Below are 22,449 nucleotides of genomic sequence, written 5' to 3' on the forward strand. Positions count from 1 at the left end.
TTCGATAGCAATAGTCAGCTTGCTATCAAAATCCGCTTCCCCTGGACAGAAAGGGTCTGGGGTAAGAAAGAAGAGTGAGGATGATTTATACAAAGAGTAGAGCAGTCAGAGAAGCCATATACAAGTCTTTTTAACCCCTGAAATACCGTGCAAGCTGTTTTGGGAAGGGGAACCAGATCTGATAGCAAGAGTCAACTCGCTATCAAAATCCGCTTTCCCTGGATAGAAAGGGTCTGGGGTAAGAAGGAAGAATGGGGATGATTGATACAAAGAGTAGAGCAGTCAGAGAAGCCATATACAAGTGTTTTTAACCCTTGAAATGCTGTGGAAGCTATTTTGGGAGGGGGAACCAGATCCGATAGCAATAGTCAGCTTGCTATCAAAATCCGCTTCCCCTGGACAGAAAGGGTCTGGGGTAAGAAAGAAGAGTGAGGATGATTGATACAAAGAGTAGAGCAGTCAGAGAAGCCATATACAAGTGTTTTTAACCCTTGAAATGCTGTGGAAGCTATTTTGGGAGGGGGAACCAGATCCGATAGCAATAGTCAGCTTGCTATCAAAATCCGCTTCCCCTGGACAGAAAGGGTCTGGGGTAAGAAAGAAGAGTGAGGATGATTGATACAAAGAGTAGAACAGTCAGAGAAGCCATATACAAGTCTTTTTAACCCCTGAAATACCGTGCAAACTGTTTTGGGAGGGGGAACCAGATCTGATAGCAAGAGTCAACTCGCTATCAAAATCCGCTTTCCCTGGATAGAAAGAGTCTGGGGTAAGAAGGAAGAATGGGGATGATTGATACAAAGAGTAGAGCAGTCAGAGAAGCCATATACAAGTGTTTTTAACCCTTGAAATGCTGTGGAAGCTATATTGGGAGGGGGAACCAGATCCGATAGCAAGAGTCAACTCGCTATCAAAATCCGCTTTCCCTGGATAGAAAGAGTCTGGGGTAAGAAAGAAGAGTGAGGATGATTGATACAAAGAGTAGAACAGTCAGAGAAGCCATATACAAGTCTTTTTAACCCCTGAAATACCGTGCAAGCTGTTTTGGGAGGGGGAACCAGATCTGATAGCAAGAGTCAACTCGCTATCAAAATCCGCTTTCCCTGGATAGAAAGAGTCTGGGGTAAGAAGGAAGAATGGGGATGATTGATACAAAGAGTAGAGCAGTCAGGGAAGCCATATACAAGTGTTTTTAACCCCTGAAATGCTGTGGAAGCTATATTGGGAGGGGGAACCAGATTCGATAGCAATAGTCAGCTTGCTATCAAAATCCGCTTCCCCTGGACAGAAAGGGTCTGGGGTAAGAAAGAAGAGTGAGGATGATTTATACAAAGAGTAGAGCAGTCAGAGAAGCCATATACAAGTGTTTTTAACCCTTGAAATGATGTGGAAGCTATATTGGGAGGGGGAACCAGATTCGATAGCAATAGTCAACTCGCTATCAAAATCCGCTTCCCCTGGATAGAAAAAGTCTGGGGTAAGAAAGAAGAATGGGGATGATTGATACAAAGAGTAGAGCAGTCAGAGAAGCCATATACAAGTCTTTTTAACCCTTGAAATGCTGTGGAAGCTATATTGGGAGGGGGAACCAGATTCGATAGCAATAGTCAGCTTGCTATCAAAATCCGCTTCCCCTGGACAGAAAGGGTCTGGGGTAAGAAAGAAGAGTGAGGATGATTTATACAAAGAGTAGAGCAGTCAGAGAAGCCATATACAAGTGTTTTTAACCCTTGAAATGATGTGGAAGCTATTTTGGGAGGGGGAACCAGATTCGATAGCAATAGTCAACTTGCTATCAAAATCCGCTTCCCCTGGACAGAAAGGGTCTGGGGTAAAAAGGAAGAATGGGGATGATTTATACAAAGAGTAGAGCAGTCAGAGAAGCCATATACAAGTCTTTTTAACCCCTGAAATACCGTGCAAGCTGTTTTGGGAGGGGGAACCAGATCTGATAGCAAGAGTCAACTCGCTATCAAAATCCGCTTCCCCTGGATAGAAAGAGTCTGAGGTAAGAAAGAAGAGTGAGGATGATTGATACAAAGAGTAGAGCAGTCAGAGAAGCCATATACAAGTGTTTTTAACCCTTGAAATGCTGTGGAAGCTATATTGGGAGGGGGAACCAGATCCGATAGCAAGAGTCAACTCGCTATCAAAATCCGCTTCCCCTGGACAGAAAGAGTCTGGGGTAAGAAGGAAGAGTGAGGATGATTTATACAAAGAGTAGAGCAGTCAGAGAAGCCATATACAAGTCTTTTTAACCCCTGAAATACCGTGCAAGCTGTTTTGGGAGGGGGAACCAGATCTGATAGCAAATGTCAACTCGCTATCAAAATCCGCTTTCCCTGGATAGAAAGAGTCTGGGGTAAGAAGGAAGAATGGGGATGATTGATACAAAGAGTAGAGCAGTCAGAGAAGCCATATACAAGTCTTTTTAACCCCTGAAATACCGTGCAAGCTGTTTTGGGAGGGGGAACCAGATTCAATAGCAATAGTCAGCTTGCTATCAAAATCCGCTTCCCCTGGACAGAAAGGGTCTGGGGTAAGAAAGAAGAGTGAGGATGATTGATACAAAGAGTAGAGCAGTCAGAGAAGCCATATACAAGTGTTTTTAACCCTTGAAATGCTGTGGAAGCTATATTGGGAGGGGGAACCAGATTTGATAGCAAAAGTCAGCTTGCTATCAAAATCCGCTTCCCCTGGACAGAAAGGGTCTGGGGTAAAAAGGAAGAATGGGGATGATTTATACAAAGAGTAGAGCAGTCAGAGAAGCCATATACAAGTCTTTTTAACCCCTGAAATACCGTGCAAGCTGTTTTGGGAGGGGGAACCAGATCTGATAGCAAGAGTCAACTCGCTATCAAAATCCGCTTCCCCTGGATAGAAAGAGTCTGGGGTAAGAAGGAAGAATGGGGATGATTTATACAAAGAGTAGAGCAGTCAGAGAAGCCATATACAAGTCTTTTTAACCCCTGAAATACCGTGCAAGCTGTTTTGGGAGGGGGAACCAGATCTGATAGCAAGAGTCAACTCGCTATCAAAATCCGCTTCCCCTGGATAGAAAGAGTCTGGGGTAAGAAGGAAGAATGGGGATGATTGATACAAAGAGTAGAGCAGTCAGAGAAGCCATATACAAGTGTTTTTAACCCTTGAAATGCTGTGGAAGCTATTTTGGGAGGGGGAACCAGATTCGATAGCAATAGTCAGCTTGCTATCAAAATCCGATTCCCCTGGACAGAAAGGGTCTGGGGTAAGAAGGAAGGCTAAGGATGATTGATACAAAGAGTAGAGCAGTCAGAGAAGCCATATACAAGTGTTTTTAACCCTTGAAATGCTGTGGAAGCTATATTGGGAGGGGGAACCAGATCCGATAGCAAGAGTCAACTCGCTATCAAAATCCGCTTCCCCTGGATAGAAAGAGTCTGGGGTAAGAAGGAAGAATGGGGATGATTGATGCAAAGAGTAGAGCAGTCAGAGAAGCCATATACAAGTGTTTTTAACCCTTGAAATGCTGTGGAAGTTATATTGGGAGGGGGAACCAGATCCGATAGCAAGAGTCAACTCGCTATCAAAATCCGCTTCCCCTGGACAGAAAGGGTCTGGGGTAAGAAAGAAGAGTGAGGATGATTTATACAAAGAGTAGAGCAGTCAGAGAAGCCATATACAAGTGTTTTTAACCCTTGAAATGCTGTGGAAGCTATATTGGGAGGGGGAACCAGATTCGATAGCAATAGTCAGCTTGCTATCAAAATCCGATTCCCCTGGACAGAAAGGGTCTGGGGTAAGAAGGAAGGCTAAGGATGATTGATACAAAGAGTAGAGCAGTCAGAGAAGCCATATACAAGTGTTTTTAACCCTTGAAATGCTGTGGAAGCTATTTTGGGAGGGGGAACCAGATTCGATAGCAATAGTCAGCTTGCTATCAAAATCCGCTTCCCCTGGACAGAAAGGGTCTGGGGTAAGAAGGAAGAATGGGGATGATTGATGCAAAGAGTAGAGCAGTCAGAGAAGCCATATACAAGTGTTTTTAACCCTTGAAATGCTGTGGAAGTTATATTGGGAGGGGGAACCAGATCCGATAGCAAGAGTCAACTCGCTATCAAAATCCGCTTCCCCTGGACAGAAAGGGTCTGGGGTAAGAAAGAAGAGTGAGGATGATTTATACAAAGAGTAGAGCAGTCAGAGAAGCCATATACAAGTGTTTTTAACCCTTGAAATGCTGTGGAAGCTATTTTGGGAGGGGGAACCAGATTCGATAGCAATAGTCAGCTTGCTATCAAAATCCGCTTCCCCTGGACAGAAAGGGTCTGGGGTAAGAAAGAAGAGTGAGGATGATTTATACAAAGAGTAGAGCAGTCAGAGAAGCCATATACAAGTCTTTTTAACCCCTGAAATACCGTGCAAGCTGTTTTGGGAGGGGGAACCAGATCTGATAGCAAGAGTCAACTCGCTATCAAAATCCGCTTTCCCTGGATAGAAAGGGTCTGGGGTAAGAAAGAAGAGTGAGGATGATTTATACAAAGAGTAGAGCAGTCAGAGAAACCATATACAAGTGTTTTTAACCCTTGAAATGCTGTGGAAGCTATTTTGGGAGGGGGAACCAGATTCGATAGCAATAGTCAGCTTGCTATCAAAATCCGCTTCCCCTGGATAGAAAGAGTCTGGGGTAAGAAGGAAGAATGGGGATGATTGATACAAAGAGTAGAGCAGTCAGAGAAGCCATATACAAGTCTTTTTAACCCCTGAAATACCGTGCAAGCTGTTTTGGGAGGGGGAACCAGATTCAATAGCAATAGTCAGCTTGCTATCAAAATCCGCTTCCCCTGGACAGAAAGGGTCTGGGGTAAGAAAGAAGAGTGAGGATGATTGATACAAAGAGTAGAGCAGTCAGAGAAGCCATATACAAGTGTTTTTAACCCTTGAAATGCTGTGGAAGCTATATTGGGAGGGGGAACCAGATTTGATAGCAAAAGTCAGCTTGCTATCAAAATCCGATTCCCCTGGACAGAAAGGGTCTGGGGTAAGAAGGAAGGCTAAGGATGATTGATACAAAGAGTAGAGCAGTCAGAGAAGCCATATACAAGTGTTTTTAACCCTTGAAATGCTGTGGAAGCTATTTTGGGAGGGGGAACCAGATTCGATAGCAATAGTCAGCTTGCTATCAAAATCCGCTTCCCCTGGACAGAAAGGGTCTGGGGTAAGAAGGAAGAGTGAGGATGATTTATACAAAGAGTAGAGCAGTCAGAGAAGCCATATACAAGTCTTTTTAACCCCTGAAATACCGTGCAAGCTGTTTTGGGAGGGGGAACCAGATCTGATAGCAAGAGTCAACTCGCTATCAAAATCCGCTTTCCCTGGATAGAAAGAGTCTGGGGTAAGAAGGAAGAATGGGGATGATTTATACAAAGAGTAGAGCAGTCAGAGAAGCCATATACAAGTCTTTTTAACCCCTGAAATACCGTGCAAGCTGTTTTGGGAGGGGGAACCAGATCTGATAGCAAGAGTCAACTCGCTATCAAAATCCGCTTTCCCTGGATAGAAAGAGTCTGGGGTAAGAAAGAAGAGTGAGGATGATTGATACAAAGAGTAGAGCAGTCAGAGAAGCCATATACAAGTGTTTTTAACCCTTGAAATGCTGTGGAAGCTATTTTGGGAGGGGGAACCAGATTCGATAGCAATAGTCAGCTTGCTATCAAAATCCGATTCCCCTGGACAGAAAGGGTCTGGGGTAAGAAAGAAGAGTGAGGATGATTGATACAAAGAGTAGAGCAGTCAGAGAAGCCATATACAAGTGTTTTTAACCCTTGAAATGCTGTGGAAGCTATATTGGGAGGGGGAACCAGATCCGATAGCAAGAGTCAACTCGCTATCAAAATCCGCTTCCCCTGGACAGAAAGAGTCTGGGGTAAGAAGGAAGAGTGAGGATGATTTATACAAAGAGTAGAGCAGTCAGAGAAGCCATATACAAGTCTTTTTAACCCTTGAAATGCTGTGGAAGCTATATTGGGAGGGGGAACCAGATTCGATAGCAATAGTCAGCTTGCTATCAAAATCCGCTTCCCCTGGATAGAAAGAGTCTGGGGTAAGAAGGAAGAGTGAGGATGATTTATACAAAGAGTAGAGCAGTCAGAGAAGCCATATACAAGTCTTTTTAACCCCTGAAATACCGTGCAAGCTGTTTTGGGAGGGGGAACCAGATCTGATAGCAAGAGTCAACTCGCTATCAAAATCCGCTTTCCCTGGATAGAAAGAGTCTGGGGTAAGAAAGAAGAGTGAGGATGATTGATACAAAGAGTAGAGCAGTCAGAGAAGCCATATACAAGTCTTTTTAACCCCTGAAATACCGTGCAAGCTGTTTTGGGAGGGGGAACCAGATCTGATAGCAAGAGTCAACTCGCTATCAAAATCCGATTCCCCTGGACAGAAAGGGTCTGGGGTAAGAAAGAAGAGTGAGGATGATTGATACAAAGAGTAGAGCAGTCAGAGAAGCCATATACAAGTCTTTTTAACCCCTGAAATACCGTGCAAACTGTTTTGGGAGGGGGAACCAGATCTGATAGCAAGAGTCAACTCGCTATCAAAATCCGCTTCCCCTGGATAGAAAAAGTCTGGGGTAAGAAAGAAGAGTGAGGATGATTGATACAAAGAGTAGAACAGTCAGAGAAGCCATATACAAGTCTTTTTAACCCCTGAAATACCGTGCAAGCTGTTTTGGGAGGGGGAACCAGATCTGATAGCAAGAGTCAACTCGCTATCAAAATCCGCTTTCCCTGGATAGAAAGGGTCTGGGGTAAGAAGGAAGAATGGGGATGATTGATACAAAGAGTAGAGCAGTCAGAGAAGCCATATACAAGTGTTTTTAACCCTTGAAATGCTGTGGAAGCTATATTGGGAGGGGGAACCAGATTCGATAGCAAGAGTCAACTCGCTATCAAAATCTGCTTCCCCTGGACAGAAAGAGTCTGGGGTAAGAAGGAAGAATGGGGATGATTGATACAAAGAGTAGAGCAGTCAGAGAAGCCATATACAAGTGTTTTTAACCCTTGAAATGCTGTGGAAGCTATATTGGGAGGGGGAACCAGATTCGATAGCAATAGTCAGCTTGCTATCAAAATCCGCTTCCCCTGGACAGAAAGGGTCTGGGGTAAGAAGGAAGAGTGAGGATGATTGATACAAAGAGTAGAGCAGTCAGAGAAGCCATATACAAGTGTTTTTAACCCTTGAAATGATGTGGAAGCTATTTTGGGAGGGGGAACCAGATTCGATAGCAATAGTCAACTTGCTATCAAAATCCGCTTCCCCTGGACAGAAAGGGTCTGGGGTAAAAAGGAAGAATGGGGATGATTTATACAAAGAGTAGAGCAGTCAGAGAAGCCATATACAAGTCTTTTTAACCCCTGAAATACCGTGCAAGCTGTTTTGGGAGGGGGAACCAGATCTGATAGCAAGAGTCAACTCGCTATCAAAATCCGCTTCCCCTGGATAGAAAGAGTCTGGGGTAAGAAGGAAGAATGGGGATGATTGATACAAAGAGTAGAGCAGTCAGGGAAGCCATATACAAGTGTTTTTAACCCCTGAAATGCTGTGGAAGCTATATTGGGAGGGGGAACCAGATTCGATAGCAATAGTCAGCTTGCTATCAAAATCCGCTTCCCCTGGACAGAAAGGGTCTGGGGTAAGAAAGAAGAGTGAGGATGATTTATACAAAGAGTAGAGCAGTCAGAGAAGCCATATACAAGTCTTTTTAACCCCTGAAATGCTGTGGAAGCTATATTGGGAGGGGGAACCAGATTCGATAGCAATAGTCAGCTTGCTATCAAAATCCGCTTCCCCTGGATAGAAAGAGTCTGGGGTAAGAAGGAAGAGTGAGGATGATTTATACAAAGAGTAGAGCAGTCAGAGAAGCCATATACAAGTCTTTTTAACCCCTGAAATACCGTGCAAGCTGTTTTGGGAGGGGGAACCAGATCTGATAGCAAGAGTCAACTCGCTATCAAAATCCGCTTTCCCTGGATAGAAAGAGTCTGGGGTAAGAAAGAAGAGTGAGGATGATTGATACAAAGAGTAGAGCAGTCAGAGAAGCCATATACAAGTCTTTTTAACCCCTGAAATACCGTGCAAGCTGTTTTGGGAGGGGGAACCAGATCTGATAGCAAGAGTCAACTCGCTATCAAAATCCGCTTCCCCTGGATAGAAAGAGTCTGGGGTAAGAAAGAAGAGTGAGGATGATTTATACAAAGAGTAGAGCAGTCAGAGAAACAGATGTGCACAGTGGCTGTGTTTAAAGATTTTTTTTTTCCGATTTTTTCAGTTTGTTTGCGCCCCCCCCAAAAAATTTTCAGCACCATCTGCCACTGGGAGGGGGTAATAATAAATTAGATAAAATGAATAGAAGGTGTAACAATAATATAAAATAATAGAAGGATTAACAATGAATATAAAATAATAGGAGGTGTAATAATAAATAAAATAATAGGAGGGGCAATAAAAAAATTAGATAAAATAATAGGAAGAGATGATAATGATGACGTGTATACTGATAGATATATAATAGGTGGTAGGAATAATAATAATAATAATAATAATAGGGACTGTGGGGAGAATTTCCAGTGTTCAATAAATAATATTAAATAATAGGCGGGGATACTAATGAAGACGTAGGAGGGGTAAGAATAAATTAGACACATTAATATGAAGGGATAATAATGATGACATGTGTATAGTTTATATATATATATTTATTTATATTTTATTTATTTATATTATATATATATATATATATATATATATATATATATATATGGAAGGAGTAATAATATTATATTTTATAAAGAGTGATAATATATACATATATAGGAGTGATAATATATACATATATAGGAGTGATAATATATACATATATAGGAGTGATAATATATACATATATAGGAGTGATAATATATACATATATATTTGTGTGGATAGACTAATATTGTACAGGGGACGCGCACGGGGACGCGCACGGGGGCGGGGACGGTAGAAGGATGATTAGCATTCGGGGAAGAGTAGGAGGAGCGGTAGTGCAGAGGGCTGGAGAGGCGGAGTTCCGATCTCCGCCGAGAGACAGGGGGAACAGATTTCGACGGGGAAGCCATTCTCGGCACAACACCCCTCCTGTCTCTCTGTGCCTGCCCTCCTCTTCTCCGCAGACAGGCTCCTTGCATTACCGGAAGTCCTGAGCTCTGCGGGGCCCCGGGCCCCTGGGGAGAAGGAGGAAGCTGGTCCGTTCTCAGCGGCCACTCTCGTATCCTGTAAGCGGAGACTCCTTCGCTTCGGACTGTCAACATTTGCCGCCATTTTCAAAAACCGGAAAGCCCCGCGCCGGAAGTCCCGTTCCAAATCTGCACCCCCGGGAACCGTCCCTAACACATTCGTTCCGTGTAGGTTGAAGGGACGGCTTGCTTTCATATTTTTCTACAGAGTTATTACTCTGTACGTATTAGAATATTATTAAGCATTCTTTACAAACGAACATCACAGCATATTTCGGTATTTTTCCCTGTACAAATGCGCACCGGAAGTCGGACAGTCGCCATCTTGCTCATCCCAATCTTTATTTATTACTATTTCTAACGAACTTGCTTCCATACAGCCTTGTAATTGATATATTTAAAATAATTTAGTAACAAAAAAATAAAATAAAGTGAATAACCAGCTGACAGCTAAAACGGAAAAATCGCCATTTTACTACACCCGACAGTTGCCAGTACTTGAAATAAAACACAAATAACTTTTTGGAGGACATTTTTTGAATACAGTTACCTCGAGTAAAATTAGTTTTACCGGAATAAAAGTTACAATTTTGGAATTTATGTCGCTAGGTCTGTAAGAACGGGTGTACAAAGATGGAGGGCGGTGCTGGTGGCTGGGGAGGCGCATGTGCAGTGAGAGTCCATGCTGAGCTGGAGACTGACAGATGTCTGGAAGTTCTTGCTCGGGGAGCCGGGATGGAGCTGAATGGGGGGATGGTGGACTGTCACTGTCACCTGTCTGCTGCAGAATTTAATCAGGTGAGAGTCCTATTCATTGCTCTCTCCTTCCATGCTTCTGTAATGTGCAGTTATCACAGTAACACAGCTCTTCCCCTGGGGTGTATAGGGCTGACAATTCCAAATTGATTGAATCATTGCTGGCCCGGCCAATCATGTGATCAGCTGACTTTTATTTTCCAATGACAATATTTAAATATTCGGTTTTTCTGGTGCCCACATGGTAGCATACGGAGCGATCTGCCCCATGTATCCTGCCATGGATTGCAACCAGGACAGGAATATTCCAGATATATATGAGAGCATTATTATATTATGCGGGATTTATATAGTGCCAACAGTTTACGCAGCGCTTTACGATGTAGATGGGGGGACAGTACAATTATAATACAGTTCAATAAAGAAGGAATAGGAGGAGGCAAATTTTCCGTTATCTACAACCCGAGAGTAGACGTTCTCCACCTTACAGCAGAGGAACCCCTGAAATAATCTCCAGGTCTCAGGGAACCCCCGATAAACATTATTATATCTACAGCGTAAGGTACATGAGTGTGATCAGATCTTTACAGATAATAATAAAGGAAACAATATGCATTGTGGCACACCTGTTTGAGTATTTGACACCCAGAAAAGATTACCCTTATCTATCCAACCAAATTATTTTTAGTAGTAATCATGGGATGAAAAGAATAATACTAATGGCCAGAAAAGAGACGCCGAAAGTGAAAATTGTAGTGTCCCTTTAAATTGGAGGTCAGTGGGAAGAATGTCCCCTTACATTGGGGGTCAGTGGGAAGAATGTCCCCTTACATTGGGGGTCAGTGGGAAGAATGTCCCCTTACATTGGGGGTCAGTGGGAAGAATGTCCCCTTACATTGGGGGTCAGTGGGAAGAATGTCCCCTTACATTGGTGGTCAGTGGGAAGAATGTCCCCTTACATTGGGGGTCAGTGGGAAGAATGTCCCCCTACATGGGGGGTCAGTGGGAAGAATTTCCCCTTACATTGATGGTCAGTGGGAAGAATGTCCCCATACTTTGGGGGTCAGTAGAAAGAATGACCCCTTACATTGATGGTCAGTGGGAAGAATGTCCCTCTACATTGGGGGGTCAGTGGGAAGAATGTCCCCCCTACAATGGGGGTCAGTGGGAAGAATGTCCCCTTACATTGATGGTCAGTGGGAAGAATGTCCCTTTACATTGGTGGTCAGTGGGAAGAATGTCCCCATACTTTGGGGGTCAGTAGAAAGAATGACCCCTTACATTGATGGTCAGTGGGAAGAATGTCCCTCTACATTGGGGGGTCAGTGGGAAGAATGTCCCCCCTACAATGGGGGTCAGTGGAAAGAAAGTCCCCTTACATTGATGGTCAGTGGGAAGAATGTCCCTTTACATTGGTGGTCAGTGGGAAGAATGTCCCTCTACATTGGGGGGTCAGTGGGAAGAATGTCCCCCCTACAATGGGGGTCAGTGGGAAGAATGTCCCCCTAAATTGGTGGTCAGTGGAAAGAATGTCCCCCTACATTGGTGGTCAGTGGGAAGCATGTCCCCTTACATTGGTGGTCAGTGGGAAGAATGTCCCCTTACATTGGTGGTCAGTGGGAAGAATGTCCCCTTACATTGATGGTCAGTGGGAAGAATGTCCCTCTACATTGGGGGGTCAGTGGGAAGAATGTCCCCCCTACAATGGGGGTCAGTGGAAAGAAAGTCCCCTTACATTGATGGTCAGTGGGAAGAATGTCCCTTTACATTGGTGGTCAGTGGGAAGAATGTCCCTCTACATTGGGGGGTCAGTGGGAAGAATGTCCCCCCTACAATGGGGGTCAGTGGGAAGAATGTCCCCCTACATTGGTGGTCAGTGGAAAGAATGTCCCCCTACATTGGTGGTCAGTGGGAAGCATGTCCCCTTACATTGGTGGTCAGTGGGAAGAATGTCCCCTTACATTGGTGGTCAGTGGGAAGAATGTCCCCTTACATTGATGGTCAGTGGGAAGAATGTCCCTCTACATTGGGGGGTCAGTGGGAAGAATGTCCCCCCTACAATGGGGGTCAGTGGAAAGAAAGTCCCCTTACATTGATGGTCAGTGGGAAGAATGTCCCTTTACATTGGTGGTCAGTGGGAAGAATGTCCCTCTTACATTGCTGGTCAGTGGGAAGAATGTCCCCTTACATTGGTGGTCAGTGGGAAGAATGTCCCCTTACATTGGTGGTCAGTGGGAAGAATGTCCCCTTACATTGGTGGTCAGTGGGAAGAATGTCCCTCTACGTTGGGGGTCAGTGGGAAGAATGTCGGACTTCAAAGTGCTCTCTGCTAAAAACGGGTCACAGGAGTGCAAAACGAATTGCACTCTTGTGACCCAGTGGAGAAGCCCAGCCAAACTAGCCCAGGCTGAACTTCTCCTTTAAAGACACTGTGATGTATTGGGACATTTTTGGGAAAAGTAAAGGTGAACTAATCCTTTAGCCCTGGTTCACACTGAATGTGACTTTGAAATCATGCTACTTCACTTAAAGTAGCACGGTTTCAATGCCGCAGGTCAGTGCAATTTCAGTCTTGCCTGACATTTGTGCGACTTCATGCAGAGATGGCTATGCAAGTCAAACCTTAAATCGCAAAAAATAGTGCAGGAATCTTTTTTAAAAAAATCAATGCAGCACCACATAGTCTGAGTCACACCGCTTTGAACAGTCCCATTGTTGACAATAGGGTGCGACTTGTCAAGGGATTTGGAACTGTCAAATTGCATGACAAGTCACATCGGTGTGAATGGGGGCTTAGAGTTTACAATAGAAGCAGTGAAGTCAAAGGAAAACTCCCAGGCATTTTATTTTTACCTGTGCAGTAGGACCGTGCCCGCACTGCACGGGTTAGCCGCTCGTTTTGTATTAGGGGAGAGGACAACGGAGATATAGATATACTGTACTTACCTGACCTGCCAATCCTCCCCGCACAAGACCAGTCTTTGCGGCTCCTAGAATAGTCCACCACTGCACTGTGGGGGAGCACGTTTTTTTTTTGGATGATCGGCGGATCAGGTGAGTATAAACTTTCTGCTCACCCCTAGAAAAAACGAGCAGTGGACCAATGCAGTGCGGGCACAGGCCCACTGCATGGGGAAAAGAAATTTGCCCAAAGTTTAAGCCCTCATTCACACGAGGCGGACTCCACTTCCACGGAGCCCACCTCGGTCCGCCGGCTCAGCGGGAGATCTCTCCGTTGATCTCCGCTGAGCCGGCGGATGACAGGTCCCTCTCTGCTCACTGAGCGGGGAGGGGCTTGTCAGGCGCCGCTGCTGCCTATGGAGGGATCGGATGAAAACGGACAGCATGTCCCTTTTCATCAGATCTCACCCGAACCGATCCGCCAGCGACGGATCCGGACGTAGGGCCATTCGTCTGCTTTTTGCGGATCGGACCGGGTCGGATGTCAGCGGACATGTCTCTGTTGACATCCGTCGCTCCATAGGCTAACATGGAGCGCCCGTTCAGGTCCGCCGTCAAAACTGACAGGTGGACCTGAACGGTCCGATCGTGTGAAAGGGGCCTAAGTCTCAGCACTCTGCTCTCTACCCCTCTTCCTGGGCACCTGCTCTGTGTTTACATTATAGATTAGAAGGCTGTCATGCTGACAAGTCACTGCTGGGAGATACAGAGTGAGCTGAGCTGCCTAAATAAAAGTGAAAGTGTTTTCCTCTGTAAACTTTGAGAAATAATTACTTCTCAGTGCCTGCAGCTACAGGGTTCAGTTCTAAAGTGCTTTTACTGCTTTTTCACGATTCCTAAATCTACGAATATCCATGACGGTGGATTGTGAAATATTGATTATTTTTGTCTCTTTTTCCCCTCTGCAATTCTGACAGGTAAGAACTTTCAGCTTTTTGCTCCTGGTGTCAATTCATAACATACCAATGTCTTTAAAATTTCTACAATTTGTGTGTGTATCTATTCATTTATTGCTCCTTTACATTGCAGGACATCGATAACATTTTGCAAGAAGCAAGAACAGTAAGTATTGTTTTATTTTCTTTACACGTATAACTGCTAAAACGTATTGCTTAGCAACTTTACTTAGATATTGGACCGCTGTTATCCATTTTTAGTAGTGGTGCACCAAAACTTCGGCCCGCCGAAACATATCGGCCAAAAACTTTGTTTTCGGCATGCGGCCAAAAGAAGAAAAGGTGCTAATAATGGCATCAAAAAGGGGGCGGGGTCTGCCTCAGCTGCTGCACATTGTGGGGGTGTCATCCTGGCTGCTCAGTCAGTCTTCTCCTCCCTCCTCCTCTCCTCGCGCAGAGCAGCGATCTCCCTCTATGTCACGGAGCTGAATTGTCCAGGCAGCTCCAGTAACAATGTCCCGTCTCCTGTAATAAACGGCACGCTGATCCAATGCCGGGAGATTGAATCAGTGTGATGTATCACCGGGAAATTCAAATCCAGCTCCATAACACAGAGGGAGATCGCCGCTCTGATTCGGGCACTGGTGAGGCTGCATCTGACGGGCACTGGTGAGGCTGTATCTGACGGGCACTGGTGAGGCTGCATCTGACGGGCACTGGTGAGGCTGCATCTGACGGGCACTGGTGAGGCTGCATCTGACGGGCACTGGTGAGGCTGCATCTGACGGGCACTGGTGAGGCTGCATCTGACGGGCACTGGTGAGGCTGCATCTGACGGGCACTGGTGAGGCTGCATCTGACGGGCACTGGTGAGGCTGCATCTGACGGGCACTGGTGAGGCTGCATCTGACGGGCACTGGTGAGGCTGCATCTGAAGGGCACTGGTGAGGCTGCATCTGACGGGCACTGGTGAGGCTGTATCTGACGGGCACTGGTGAGGCTGCATCTGACGGGCACTGGTGAGGCTGCATCTGACGGGCACTGGTGATGCTGCATCTGACGGGCACTGGTGATGCTGCATCTGACGGGCACTGGTGAGGCTGCATCTGACGGGCACTGGTGAGGCTGCATCTGACGGGCACTGGTGAGGCTGCATCTGACGGGCACTGGTGAGGCTGTATCTGACGGGCACTGGTGAGGCTGCATCTGACAGGCACAGGTGAGGCTGCATTGATCTTTTGTATCATGTCTGCAGTCTCTGGCCATCTCCTGTATCATGTCTGCTAGAGGTGCACCAAACGGAAGTTTTGCTAATACTATTAGCAGTGTGTTTAAGTAAGTTATTGCAGACGTGATACAAGAGATGGTTAGACTGAGGACACGATACAAGAGATGTTTAGAGACTGCAGACTGCATTTTTCTTGAGCTTTTCTTGCACTAGAGGTGCCAATAATGGCCAACAATAAATTTTTATTAATTTAAATTGATGATAATAATTAAAAAGTCAAATATAATACAATTTATATATAAAAATATAAATATTTTTTTTAAACTGTCATTTTCGGTTTCAGACTTGGCTAAGTGCATCCTGCATTTTCGGTTTCAATTTTAATTGTTAGTTTGGTAAAAATGATCACAGCAGAGAAAGGTCTTATTACACTTGTGGTTCGGGAGGGCAGTAAAAATACATATTATAGCCACATTTTTACAGCCCTCCCAACCATTCCCCCTTAAACAAAAACAAAAGAAGTAGCCAGGGATCTACACATGCTGCAGTTGTGATGGCAAGAATTAAACCCTCTGGCAGGTTCGTTGAGCAGTACCTCCTGTTGCGCATGACCCATTTAATGGGGCCACCCTGCAACCATGTGCAGTGCATAGGATTGTGCTGTGAGCTTTAAAGGGTTAAAACAGATGGCGAGGAGTCAAGATAATGCCTCCGCTGCGGATCATTCCTCTGAGGGCTGCTGCATGTATAGAGAAGCCATAAAGGAAAAAGATGATACAGTGGCTAGTAAAGCTGTGTTGGTGTACTGGAGACATGGGCTAATTTACTTCCAGTTCACTACGGGGTAGAGCATGTTCAATTCCATAGTGCATTTCCATTTATCTTAGTCTTTTAAAAAGTGAATGAGGTGAGAAAAAATAAAAATTCACTTAGCAAAAATACTCAGTCATACGAATGTAAAAGGATTTTTGCTGACACATGATTGGATGATGGAAATCAGCCCAGCTTCACCTTGTTTGCTAAGCTGGGGACATTTTTCTTTTTGCAAAGGGAATTTTCACTTAGCTTAGTGAATGAGGTGAAGCTGTACTGACTTTCATCATCCAATTATGCTAACATAAGAATATATATTTACAGACAGAAAGTATTCAGACCCCCTTACATTTTTCACTCTTTGTTATGTTGCAGCCATTTGCTAAAATCATTTAAGTTTTTTTTAAGTTTTTTCTTTTTTTCCTCATTAATGTACACACAGCACCCCATATTGACAGAAAAACACAGAATTGTTGACATTTTTGCAGATTTATTAAAAAAAAAAAAACTGAAATATCACATGGTCCTAAGTATTCAGACCCTTTGCTATGTCACTCATATATTTAACTCAGGTGCTGTCCGTTTCTTCTGATCATCCTTGAGATGGTTCTACACTTTCATTTGAGTCCAGCTGTGTTTGATTATACTGATTGGACTTGATTAGGAAAGCCACACGCCTGTCTATATAAGACCTTACAGCTCACGGTGCATGTCAGAGCGAATGAGAATCATGAGGTCAAAGGAACTGCCTGAAGAGCTCAGAGACAGAATAATGGCAAGGCACAGATCTGGCCAAGGTTACAAAAATTTCTGCTGCACTTAAGGTTCCTAAGAGCACAGTGGCCTCCATAATCCTTAAATGGAAGACATTTGGGACGACCAGAACCCTTCCTAGAGCTGGCTGTCCGGCCAAACTGAGCTATTGGGGGAGAAGAGCCTTGGTGAGAGAGGTAAAGAAGAACCCAAAGATCACTGTGGCTGAGCTCCAGAGATGCAGTCGGGAGATGGGAGAAAGTTGTAGAAAGTCAACGATCACTGCAGCCCTCCACCAGTCGGGGCTTTATGGCAGAGTGGCCTGACGGAAGCCTCTCCTCAGTGCAAGACACATGAAAGCCCGCATGGAGTTTGCTAAAAAACACCTGAAGGACTCCAAGATGGTGAGAAATAAGATTCTTTGGTCTGATGAGACCAAGATGGAACTTTTTGGCCTTAATTCTAAGTGGTATGTGTGGAGAAAACCAGACACTGCTCATCCCCTGTCCAATACAGTCCCAACAGTGAAGCATGGTGGTGGCAGCATCATGCTGTGGGGGTTTTTTCAGCTGCAGGGACAGGACGACTGGTTGCAATCGAGGGAAAGATGAATGCGGCCAAGTACAGGGATATCCTGGACGAAAACCTTCTCTAGAGTGCTCAGGACCTCAGACTGGGCCGAAGGTTTACCTTCCAACAAGACAATGACCCTAAGCACACAGCTAAAATAATGAAGGAGTGGCTTCACAACAACTCTGTGACTGTTCTTGAATGGCCCAGCCAGAGCCCTGACTTAAACCCAATTGAGCATCTCTGGAGAGACCTAAAAATGGCTGTCCACCAACGTTTACCATCCAACCTGACAGAACTGGAGAGGATCTGCAAGGAGGAATGGCAGAGGATCCCCAAATCCAGGTGTGCAAAACTTGTTGCATCTTTCCCAAAAAGACTCATGGCTACATTAGATCAAAAGGGTGCTTCTACTAAATACTGAGCAAAGGGTCTGAATACTTAGGACCATGTGATATTTCAGTTTTTCTTTTTAAATAAATCTGCAGAAATGTCAACAATTCTGTGTTTTTCTGTCTATATGGGGTGCTGTGTGTACATTAATGAGGGGAAAAAAAGAACCCAAATGATTTTTAGCAAATGGCTGCAATATAACAAAGAGTGAAAAATTTAAGGGGGTCTGAATACTTTCTGTCCCCACTGTATATATTGGGCATTCTTCGCAAAGTTAATAGTTAAATTTAATGGTTAAAATGGTCTACTCGTTTAGTAAATTGGGGTCAATGTGAATAGAGCTGGTATGTTCTCCCGGGCACACAGTGACCCTGTATCATGGTCTTCTCTGACAGCACTATGCCCTGTTTAAAAATGACTACCATGTTTCATATTTTTGGGCCTTTTTCTGGCTTTCAGGCTGGGGTCCGGGCTCTAGTGGCGGTGGCAGAGCATGCTGCAGAATTCGAAAAATTAATTCAGCTTTCTAGAAGGTAAGACTAAAGTATCTGTACATCATATGTATCTATTAAAGGCCAACTCCACCCAAAGTCAGTATTTATAGTAAACCTGCCTTGTAGTCATGCAGGGCAAAGCGACAGGATTAAAGCGGAGCTTCACCCAAAAGGGGAATTATGCTTTAAGGCCTCCTCCCCCCAACTCTTTACGAATTGGCACTTTTTTTTGGGGGGGGGCTGGTTTTGACAGGTTCCCATTTCCGCTCGGATAGCATAGGTGACCAGAACTTTGACCCAATCCCCCCCAATCTTCTGGGACACATTACAGGTCCCAGAAGGCTGCAGGGCCATTCAGAATGCGCATGCGCTGTGGGCACCCGGCTGTGAAGCCGCAAGCTGTCACAGCCAGGTGCGCACAGTTGAGATGCAGCTGCCAGGGACAGAACACAGAGCACAGCTCAGGTGAGCACATCGATGGATTCTGGGACAGGTGAGTGTATGTTTATTAGGTTGGCAGCTACAGTTTTTGTAGCTGCTGACTTTTAATAAACACAGATATGACTGGAGCTCCTCTTTAATGTCGTGCTCCTCCCCCTAAATTCATAGAAGCCGTATTCTATCCTCCAGTAATAAAAAGCGATTTGTTAATGGAGGACAGGCAGATGAATAAAGGGTCCACCTCCTCATTTCATACAGCGCTTTTTTGGATGGAGAGCAGCTACCAGTATAAAGGACACTTCTCATGCAATGTAAGTACTGTCCCTTGTGCTTATTTTTAATTTATTTAAAGTGGTTGTAAAGGCATAAGGTTTTTTATCTTCATGCATTATAGGCATTAAGATAAAAAGCCTTCTGTGTGCAGCAGTCGCCTTCAGACCCCCTAATACTTACTAGATCCAGCGATGTTGCAGGAGTGTCTCGGCTGCCTGGGACTCCAATCCTCATTGGCTGAGACAGCAGTGTGTCGCCATTGGCTCTTGCTGCTGTTAGCCAAAAAGGAGAGAAAGGGGGTGGGGCCACGCCATGGCTCCATGTCTGAATGGACACACGGAGCTTCAGTTTAGCTTGGGTGCCCCCATAGCAAGCTGCTTGCGGTAGGAGCACTGAACAGGAGGGAGGGGCCATGAGCACCGAAGAGGGACCTGAGAAGAGGAGGATCTGGGCTGCTCTGTGCAAAACCACTCTAACAGAGGAGGTAAGTATAACATGTTTGTTATTTTTAACTAAAAAAAAAAAATGAGACTTTACAATCAGTTTAACTGAAAGCACCAAAAGATGAATATATGATGTACCTTTATGGTCTGTTCACACCAGCTGCTGCATTGTAACCACACTGTACTGCTGTGTCCCTTTTTTTTTTTTTTTTTTTTTAAACAAACTTTATTGAAATGTCGCACAAAGTTCAATTGGCAGCTGCTGTGCAGTGCCTCTGGCTGTGCTGAAAAAGAGTAGTGCATGCATGGGCAGCGCTGCCGAAGTGCCTGCAAAGCAATTTGGCAGCAGCGATTTACGGGCGCTTTTAACCCTATATTCGGCTGCTAGCGGGGTTAAAAGCGCCCCGCTAGCGCCCGAAAAGCACCGCTATAACAGCGGTAAAGCGCCGCTAAAACTAGCTCGGCTTTTACCGCTAATGCCACCCCGCCCCAGTGTGAAAGTAGCCTTAGGCAGTGGCTTTGTTTAGTAGCACAGATGTAAAGTTATAAGGCGGTCATGTTGTTTATCCAGTGCCTGACTGCACACAGGAATGCGGGACTGGTATTTCCATGTTTAGGAGTGCACCCAGTGCAAACGGAAACCTCAGAGCAACAACGCAGTGCCACCCTTCAGGTAAGATGCTTTACAATTTATTATTAACCAGATATTACCAACTTCTACTGTGTAGGAACATTAAAAAAACAATAAACCCCGCGCTATGATGTGTATTTCCTTATAGCTGCCTGCACTATGATTACACCATGAAGGGTTAATCTGAATATCAATGCCACCAAATATGTGCGGCGCTATTTTCACATGTGTGATAAAGTGCTCAGAATGCTCAGATAAACTCATTATAAAACTCAATAATAAATTTCTAAACTATAAATCACATAATAAAGTGCTACATGCTTCAAATGAATTCATATACATTCAATAAGATTATTAATGTTCATGTGTTTCAAAAAGTGCTCAGTGCTTCAAAATTCATAGGTTCTGTGCTTTAAATTGCAACACTGCGTGCTCCCCCTCCTTTGTGTTACCCACTCGCCAGAAAGGTACGTTTTGTGCAAAATCAAACAGCTTCTCCTCTGACTGCCCCTATGTATCCTTTTATATTGAATTGGGCACCTCATTTACAAGCAATACTCCATCATTTGCATACATGCAGAGGGAAAGAGAAGCGTGATTCTGTTTATTAAAAGTACGGTATTTAAAAACATACAATTTGCTACTCACATAGTCAAAATGCTCACATTACACAAGCTACATGCTCATGTAATCCAAGAAACTTTTGCATTCCACAGTCCGGAACCAGACAGACGGAAGTGACACCAGCAAGTCCAGCCCAATGCGTTTCGTCACTGTGACTTTATCAGGAGATGCGCCATGATGGTGCACTCCGTCCGTAATATACCCTGGGCTTCGTTAACACTTGCATAGGTTTCAGCGAGCTGGCGTTCAACACAATATACATAAACTCTCTTGCTTATAAATGTCTTATAATAGTACAGTCATATAAAAGACAAATAAAATATATAAAGCGAATAAAAATATATAAACCATGGGGCTAATTCCTATTTAGCTGTCAAGAGTAAACTCCAGCATTCAAGGGGTTAGAGGTATATTTATATGGGAGGGTTCTGATGGCCAGAAGATATAGATTAGCTTATATGCAGGGGTCCACTTTCTCACTTAAGGGGGGATTCAACTTCTTAATCTGTATTCCATATTAGAGCATTTATATTGGAATTGATATTGTAATTCTAATTGCTTAAGGGGGAGGATTTACTATACCAAATTAGGGGGGACAGTATCAATTCCTGGTGCCCTAAAGCATGTTCTCCGATCCCGGCCGATGACTTCCGATTCCTGGTGACTTCTGGTGATGCGCATCCTTGCCGCTTCTAGCGACCATCCTGGAGCGGGGATGCTAGTGTGTTTTCCCACCTTCTGCATCGAGTATTGACACATTAGATGTTTTGGCATATTGCTATCCCTTTTGTCATCATTGGAACATTGCCATATCCCCGTGCTTCATTGTTGGATACCAAGCACACTATAAGATACTATTATTATGGAATGTTTTTCTTGGTGTTATTTCATTTAATAAACTTGTTTTACCCTGGAAGCTACTGCCTTGTGTGTATAGCAGAGACACCCCCTGAACTATCCTCACACATAGAATATTTAGAGCCCATTACTTATCGTTACTTTTTGAGGCCCCTTTCACACGGGCTGTCCGAACAGGTTTGTCTGTCAGTTTTTCAGGCGGACCTGATCGGACCCTGCATTCACTTCTATGGAGTGGCGGATATCAGCAGTGACATGTCCGCTGACATCCGCCGCTATCCTATATGATCTGATCCTGTCTGCCAAATCCAGACATATGGTGGTCCTATTTTTCATCTGTCTGGCGAATCGGATGAAAACAGACAGGCGGTCCATTTTCACCTGATCTCCCCATAGAGGAGAGCGGGACTTTGTCCATCTCCGCTCACTGTGCAGAAAATAGGGCCAACATCCCTCTGGATTTAGCGGACAGGATCGCATAGCGGCGGATGTTAGCGGACATGTCACCGATGAGCAAGCGGAGTCCGTCCAATGGAAGCGCCTGTGTGAAAGGGGCCTTAGGGAGTTCATTTGAGCGCTTTACTTGTATTTAATGACTGGGACTTAAGTCCTTAAATTCTTACACCTCTTGGGACTCCATGGAAAAGATCTCTGTGCTTGACTTCCCAGGTCTGCTCACCTTCTAATAAGATGTCCAACTCTTCCCATTGACTGATTTTTTTATTTCTTATGATGGAGAAGCAACAGATGCAAAAGGAACATCTGGGAACAATGGCAGGGACCTCCAACCACTGGAATTCACAATAAGTTTAGGAGTTAACCGGGCAACTCAGTCCAGACCCCACCTAGAACCCAAATACCAGTTTAGTGAATGGGGTGATCCTTTAAGCAGCTTTAGTCAGCCATTGTTTTCTTACATAAAAATACTTAAATACTTGGAAAATAAAGATTTATAAGATGTGGTAGTGAACATTATTTTATCCTCTAGGACTTAGAAGATGCTTTGCCTTTAATTGAACTCTACAAGGATGAATTGGTGGCTATTGGTGAGGTACAGAATATCTAAT

General features: G+C 44.5%; 2 protein-coding genes across 8 annotated transcripts in view; one reads left to right on the forward strand and one right to left on the reverse strand.

Moving 5' to 3' along the window:
* The window catches only part of LOC141141144 (uncharacterized), a 226,440-nt gene that overhangs the window by 155,616 nt on the left and 48,375 nt on the right, over positions 1 to 22,449 (reverse strand). The window lies entirely within an intron of this gene.
* LOC141139128 (putative deoxyribonuclease tatdn3-B) overlaps positions 9,036 to 22,449 on the forward strand; it is a 28,942-nt gene continuing 15,528 nt past the window's right edge. Inside the window, exons 1-6 of one of the 7 annotated variants that reach the window (XM_073624948.1) lie at positions 9,046 to 9,468; positions 9,858 to 10,046; positions 13,995 to 14,027; positions 18,078 to 18,151; positions 19,858 to 19,942; positions 22,371 to 22,433. In XM_073624948.1, coding sequence (XP_073481049.1) covers positions 9,882 to 10,046; positions 13,995 to 14,027; positions 18,078 to 18,151; positions 19,858 to 19,942; positions 22,371 to 22,433 — 420 coding nt within the window. In that variant the 5' untranslated portion in view covers positions 9,046 to 9,468; positions 9,858 to 9,881. Of the gene's footprint in view, positions 9,469 to 9,538; positions 10,047 to 13,994; positions 14,028 to 18,077; positions 18,152 to 19,840; positions 19,943 to 22,370; positions 22,434 to 22,449 lie in introns of those variants that run through there. The other 6 variants (XM_073624947.1, XM_073624950.1, XM_073624952.1 and 3 more) reach the window with 6 other exon arrangements.

Source organism: Aquarana catesbeiana, linkage group LG04, assembly GCF_042186555.1.
Source record: "Aquarana catesbeiana isolate 2022-GZ linkage group LG04, ASM4218655v1, whole genome shotgun sequence".
NCBI classification, from domain to species: Eukaryota; Metazoa; Chordata; class Amphibia; order Anura; family Ranidae; genus Aquarana; species Aquarana catesbeiana.